General features: G+C 42.4%; 1 protein-coding gene across 5 annotated transcripts in view; it reads left to right on the forward strand.

The window, feature by feature from the left end:
- ARHGEF3 (Rho guanine nucleotide exchange factor (GEF) 3) overlaps positions 1-6,158 on the forward strand; it is a 353,065-nt gene extending 346,907 nt beyond the window's left edge. For all 5 annotated transcript variants that reach the window (XM_011998411.1, XM_011998412.1, XM_011998414.1 and 2 more), the window contains 2 exons: positions 1,176-1,362; positions 3,957-6,158. In XM_011998411.1, the coding sequence (XP_011853801.1) occupies positions 1,176-1,362; positions 3,957-4,309 (540 nt within the window). In that variant the 3' untranslated portion in view covers positions 4,310-6,158. The remainder of the gene's footprint in view (positions 1-1,175; positions 1,363-3,956) is intronic.
- Positions 6,159-7,404: the final 1,246 nt, after the last annotated feature.

Consider the following 7,404-nt stretch of genomic DNA (forward strand, 5'->3'; position numbering starts at 1 on the left):
TTTAGTAGAGATGGGGTTTCACCATGTTGGCCAGGCTGGTCTTGAACTCCTGACCTCAGGTGATCCACCCACCTCGGCCTCCCAAAGTGCTGGGATTAGAGGCGTGAGCCACCCCACCCGGCCTGATGATCTTTCTTTGTGGCTGTGTCAGCATACTCTGGTTCCCTCAGGAATGAGCAGTCTTCTGATTTGGAGTTCCTGGATAAAGCTGATAATGACTCTGTGGTTGAAGGAACAAGTGTTTTTTATGGGTTTGGAAAGCAAAGATTAATATTAGCTTTGATATACCAGTCTCATTTTTTATAGACTATTTGTAATTTTGATGTTTTAGAATTTTTTTTTTTTTTTCCCGGAGACAGTCTCGCTCTGTCACCCGGGCTGAAGTGCAGTGGTGTGATCTCGGCTCACTGCAACCTCTGCCTCCTGGGTTCCAACGATTCTTCTGCCTCAGCCTCCCGAGTAGCTGGAATTACAGGCGCCCCCACCCCCCCAACCTCGCCTGGCTAGTTTTTGTATGTTTTGTATTTTTTAAATTTTTTTAGATGGAGTCTTGCACTGTCGCCCAGGCTGGAGTGCAGGCATGAGCCACGGCGCCCGGCCTAGTTTTTGTACTTTTAATAGAGATGGGGTTTCACCATATTGGCCAGGCTGGTCTCGAACTCCTAACCTCAAGTGATCCGCCCACCTCAGCCTCCCAAAGTGCTAGAATTACAGGTGTGAGCCACCACATCCGGCCTGCTTACTTAGAATTTTATTGAGTAATAAAACCAAAGCCAAGAGAGTGCTAACTTTTTTTCCCTTCATTACCCTCTTAATTCTATTTCCCTTTCTCATTTTTTTCTTACAGGAGCTGGGGCAGATATGTCTGTACAAGTTGTGAATTGCAATATGAATAGGGCCCCCAAAGTTGGCAACCCTGGCTGCAGGTATCTGTAGGCAGAAGGGCTTTCTCCACTGAGTCCCTAGGGAGGTGCTTCTACAGGAAGGGCAGTGGACATATCTGGAAGTGCCTGCATCATGCCCAACTTTGGTTCTCCTGAAGGTAGATTTGAACCTAGGAGTTCATAATCCAGTGTGAACCTGGTACCTGGGGACCTCTCTATCCACAGAGGTCCACATATCAACCACTCATTACATTATTGCTTAGTGAAAGCCTGTGGATTTTTTTCTTCTAGAAACTGCATGTTTTCCTGTTCCAAGAAGTGCTTGTGATCACTCGAGCCGTCACCCACAATGAGCAGCTTTGCTACCAGCTGTACCGTCAGCCAATCCCTGTGAAGGACCTCCTGCTGGAAGACCTCCAGGACGGAGAAGTGAGGCTGGGTGGCTCCCTGCGAGGGGCATTCAGCAACAACGAGAGAAGTATGGATAGCAGTCGGGGTTGACATGTTGAACGTTTTTGGCTGTGGTAGTTTGGAGGGAGTGGGCAGCTGGTGGAAAGAGAAAAGCCAGTCTTGAAGTCAAACTGCATTTGAATGCGTCTCATCACTTCCTGATTATGTACTTTGTTTGGCCCCTGTGATTCTCAGTTTCTCATCTCCAAAATGGAAATGCATACATACCTCCTTCATAAGATTGTTATAAGGATTTAGTAAGATACTCCAAGTGAACCTATCTGCACATCGTTAGTGCTCCTTAAGTTCTCTTTCTCTGTCTTTTTCCATTGGATAAAAACATGCTTAAAACCAGATAGTCCCTACGTGGATACCATTTGCATTATGGTGGGTTTTGCAGTTGAACTGGTAAACTTGTCCCTAAAGAGACATAAGAATGGTCAACTGGAATGTGGGTTCATCTGTAACATTACTCAGTGGGCCTAATTTAAGACTTCATAAACAAATTAATTAAAAGAAGCCAAGATAGCAATATCTATCGAGTATCTAACATGATACTCAGTGAAACAAGCAGGTAACTTCCTTCCCCTATGGAGCTTGCATTGTGATGGAGGAGAAAGATGATAAGCAAATGAATACTTTAAGTGTTGTTAAGAAAACTTAAAACCCAGTAAGGGAATAGGAAGGGATAGCAATAGGAGGTCTGTTTTATTTTTATTTATGTATTTTTTTGAGACGGAGTCTTACTCTGTTACCCAGGCTGGTGTGTGGTGGCGTGATCTCAGCTCACTGCACCCTCTTCCTCCTGGGTTCAAGCAATTCTTGGGGCTCACCCTCCCAAGTAACTGGGAATACAGGCGCGGGCCACCACACCTGGCTATTTTTTGTATTTTCAGTAGAGACGAGGTTTTGCCATGTTCGTGAGGCTGGTCTCGAACTCCTGGCCCCAAGTGATCCACCCACCTCAGCCTCCCAAAGTGCTGGGATTACAGGCCCCCAGGCCCCGCCTGGAGGTCTGTTTTAAATGAAATAAGGAATACTTCTTTGAGAAAGTAACCTTTGAGCTTCCTGGGTTAACACAGGCATCATACTGTCAAAGTAATTAGTATGCACTGCCTTCTACCTACTGATCAATCCCTCTACCCTAGGAGTAGGAGTAGTAGAAATAAGAGCTTATGTTTCTTGAGTATTGACTATGTGCCAGGCATTTTATAAGCATTTACATGTATTACATTTATTCCTCATAACAACCATATAAAGTAGGTTCTTGTTTTCTTCATTTTACAAGTTAGGAACTAAGATACAGAGGATTTAAGGTACTTGCCCAAGATCAAAGGGTGGAGCCTAAATTTGAAGGACAGAGATTAGCTTCTAGCCGAAGATGGCTAGCAGTAAAACATTTTGGCCTCCTCTCCCTCTGTTCCTTAGCCTCTAAGCCATTGGAAGTGGTGGTGGTTCCCAGTCTACTGGCTGCAGGGTTAGTGCAAAGAGACAGACTGCAGATGTTTCTGTGAACCAAGCATTGCATGTGGCACACAAGGCCCATTAAATGTCCATTATATTGTTGTTATTAAATAGGCCAGGCATGGTGGTTTACACCTGTAACCCCATCTTTTTGGGAGGCTGAGGTGGGTGGATCACCTGAGGTCAGGAGTTCAAGACCAGCCTGACCAACATTGCAAAACCCTGTCTCTACTAAAAAAATACAAAAATTAGCCAGGCGTGGTGGTGCGTGCCTGTAATCCCAGCTACTTGGGAGGCTGAGACCGGAGAATCACTTGAACCCAGGAGGCAGAGGTTGCAGTGAGTGAAGATTGTGCCACTGTACTCCAGAGCAAGACTCCGTCTCAAAAAAAAAAAAAAAAATTAAATAAAATGTCTTCCATATTGTGGACTACCATTTCTTTTAAATGCAGATAGCTCCTGTTGAGGTAAATAAAATGTAATTTCATTTGACAATGAAACCAAGTTTGTCTACATATATCTTCTCCATCATTGAATACTAAGTGTATAGATACTCTCGTGGAGAAACATGGGCATGTTTTAATATTAAAAAGAGCCTCTTAAACTGAAAAAAAGCTCTAGCTTGGTCTACTTGTTGAAATTACAGATTATGAAACCCACTTTTAGATCTACTGAATCAGAATCTCTCAAAAAGGGCCTGGGGATTTATTTTTATTTTTACTTTTTGAGAAAAGGTGTCACTATATTGCTCAGGCTGATCTCAAACTCCTGGACTCAAGCAGCGCTCCCACTTCAGTCTCCTGAGGGCATCTGTCTTTTTCACAAGCTGTCACCCCAAGGGATTTTGTTATGCAGCCAGATTTGGTCACCAGTACTCTGGGCTCCCCTAAATCACTTAACTTTGTTGTTCCAAGATGATCTCCACCTCCTGGTTTCTGAGAGCAATGAGGGCAGCTGAACGCTAGACCTGTGTCAACCCCAACTCCGTGACGGTGGCTGCAGGGTGGAGCTGAGCCATGTCCCGGTTCAGTGGGAAACGTTTTGTTATCAGCAATACCTGCCATGGATTCTGGGGTTTAGTGTCACTATGTGTGTTCTCTTTGGCCTGAGGAAGGATCTGTCCATTGACTTTGTTTTTCATGTGTTTTTCCCTTCTAGTTAAAAACTTCTTCAGAGTCAGTTTCAAAAATGGATCCCAAAGTCAGACCCACTCGCTACAAGCCAATGACACCTTCAACAAACAGCAGTGGCTTAATTGTATTCGTCAAGCCAAAGAAACAGTTTTATGTGCTGTCGGGCAAGCTGGGGTGCTTGACTCCGAGGGATCATTCCTAAATCCCACCACTGGGAGCAGAGAGCTACAGGGAGAAACAAAACTTGAACAGATGGACCAATCGGACAGTGAGTCAGACTGTAGTATGGACACAAGTGAGGTCAGCCTCGACTGTGAGCACATGGAACAGACAGACTCTTCCTGTGGGAACAGCAGGCATGGTGAAAGCAACGTCTGACAGAAGCATGCACATTTCGGAAAGCAGGCCTGCGTCTTACCTGTACAGTATTTGCATTCCGCAGATGGAACGGTTTGGAGAAGCACTTTTTCATACTTTTGTGAAAATATACATGTTGACCCAGTCTCTTGTATCTGTACCTTTGTCCCTAGTACTGTAACTGCCAATCTGTCTGTGTAAGCTGGAATCTGTGGCAACTATTACCCTGTGTTGTATTTCACAAGTGTCTGGATGGATGGAGAGGTACTCAAACAAGTTACTTTCAATTGTCCTGCTGGATTTAAAAAAAAATAGAAAAAGAATCTCGAAACTACTGTTTTACATAGATTGCTTGAAGAGTCCTTCCTCTTGTGCTTCTGTAGCACTTTCCCAGCTCTTAGATGTGGTAGCTGAAGGCACAGAATTTAGAGGGCCTTGTAAATAGGGCATGAGGAAGTCACCTGTGTATCGGGATTGTATTAGAGAGAGAATCAGGAAAGACCAACTCATGAAGTGAACTTGGTTTGATTTTATTCAACTAGAAAGCTTGAAAACATCCCTGGAGATTCTGAAGGCTTAATTTTGCAAAGGAGGACGCACTGTCTGAACCTTGCAACTTCATCCAGTGCAAGTTTGATGCAAGAATGTATTAGGACATAAAATAGAGGCTGACCTTAAAAAGGGCCAGGACAAAAGCAGCTGCCAGCTCTGAATCTTTAACTGAAATGCACATGGCACCAGGAGGTGTCTCTCATAGTTGGTTGCTAGCCTAAAACATCAGAATAGAACCCAAATGGCCTAGGAAAGCCTTCCAGGATAACAAGAAGGCCCTGTCTTCATTGTGTTTCATCTGCCTAGGCCTACTCATATTTTAGAGAATGAATGAAGCAACAAGGAAGAGAGACCATGACTCTATCGATGACACTGTTTATAGAAACACAGGAGAGGAAGAAGTTGGAATGAAAAGCACTTCGTCAGAACCTTGTGTGGGAGCCACTGAGAGAAAAGCGAGGCTGAGAAAGGCCAGAGCCTTGGGCTTTCCTGCTCTGCTTTTGGGTTGTCAGTTTGCCATCTCTGGTTCTGTGCTATAATCAGAATTGTAATTATGTTCTCCAGAGGCCAATTTCATTAACTCTGATGAATTAGGATCAGCTAGCCAGATTAGTAACCTCTTTGTCCAGCCTTGATTTACAGTGCAGGGTAAAGTGCAGACCTTAAAAAAAGCGAAGTACCTAGAAGAGCTCCCTGCAAGTGTAAATATTAAGGATGACCTGTGCAAAATTATACCCACACCAGCACTAGTGGTAATTATTCTAAATTATTGCCAAAAAGTTTTTCTTTAATCTTCTGTCTTTCAAGTTTACAGAAAAGAAAGTAAGTGCATTGATGTCATTTTATTATGTACATATATCATGTGCATTCAAAGAAGCTGTGTGACAGGATATATCAATATAAAAACAAGGTATATACTTTATTTTTTAAAAACAAGGATATTGTGGTCAATTTTACCCTATAAAACATATTTCTGTATTTATAGATCTTAAACATGGTGAATTTTTTCTATTACAAGTTTATTTAAAACTGCTTTGTTTCTCAAGTTGTTATTGATACAGCAAGTGAACCTGCTGCAGACAGAAGCAGAGGAAAGCCAAGAACAGCCTTTTAATGGTGAAGAAAAGAATGAATGATTCTTTGTAGGAGCCATCAGCCACTTTTAGGAACCATCAGCCAGTGTGTTGGGAAAAGAGGTTTGTCAAGTGTTGGCCTATGGGAAGAAAGTCAATGAATGTTTTGATGAAATGAATGTTTTTGTATAATGGCCTTAAACTTTTCTGGAAATATTTCAAATAAATTACATTATTAAGTCATCCTCCATGTGTACAGTGTTTGTCCTACAAACAAAATACAGGTTTCAGCTGTGTTCCTGGGGAGGTTCTTTCTGAAATTTTTGTTTGTGGTTCCTGAATACAAACTTTAAAATAGGGTGCAGATTGATATAAATGCTTGTCTTTGATCTATCAAAACTTTCACAGAACTCGTTTTTTTTTTTCTTTCTTTCTTTTGAAACAGAGTCTCACTCTGTTACCCAGGCTGGAGTGTGGTAGTGTGATCATAGCTCACTGCAACCTCAAATTCCTGGGCTTACGCAATCCTACCTCAGCCTCCCAAGTAACTGGGGTTACAGGTGCACATCACCACATCTGGCTAATTTTTAAATTTTTTGTAAAGATTGAAGTCTTACTACGTTGCCCAGGCTGGTCCTGAACCCCCTGGCCTCAAGTGATCCTTCTGCCACAACCTCCTAAAGTGTTGGGATTACAGGCATAATCCACTGAATCTGTACAATAACTCATAATTCTAAAATCTATTTTCTCAAGCATTCTCTTTTCATTCACTTACTTATGTGTTCACTTTTAATAACTCTATCTGGAATCCATACTATGTATAAAGTCAAGTGATAAGTCATAGGTGTTACAGAAAAGAAATGTTGAATCTCACTGCTAATATAGGTAACTGTTGAGGAACTTGAGGCTAAATAAAAGGCCAATTTCACTTTGAAATTCTTACTGGAATTTCAGTCTACTTTAATTAAAATGATTAGTACTCTTTCTAGACTGAACGCAGTGGCTACACCTCTAATCCTAGCAGTTTGGGAGGCCAAGGCAGGTGAATTGCTTGAGTCCAGGAGTTCAAGACCAGCCTAGGCAACATGGCAAGACCTCATCTCTACAAAAACACAAAAATTAGCCAGGCGTGGTGGCATGTGCCTATAGTCCCAGCTACTCAGGAGACTTGAGTCGGGAGGATCCCTTAAGCCCAGGAGGCAGAGGTTGCAGTGAGCTGTGATCACACTGTTGCACTCCAGCCTGGGTGACAGAGTGAGAACCTGTCTCAAAAAAAAAAAAAAAAAAAAAGATTAGTACTCTTTCCCACAATTAGTGGGGGTTTTTTTTTAGATGAAAAGGCTAAACATTTTTAAGCTGTTAGTAGCCAATTCTCAATAGCACATGGGCCCAATAAGGCTGGTAGGTAGTCTTATCTTTACAATAAGCTCTCACCATTTTCTTTAACATACTGTTACTTCCCAAATTTGGCAAGATATTCACATAAATAAA

Source organism: Mandrillus leucophaeus, unplaced genomic scaffold, assembly GCF_000951045.1.
Source record: "Mandrillus leucophaeus isolate KB7577 unplaced genomic scaffold, Mleu.le_1.0 Scaffold57, whole genome shotgun sequence".
Taxonomy (NCBI): domain Eukaryota; kingdom Metazoa; phylum Chordata; class Mammalia; order Primates; family Cercopithecidae; genus Mandrillus; species Mandrillus leucophaeus.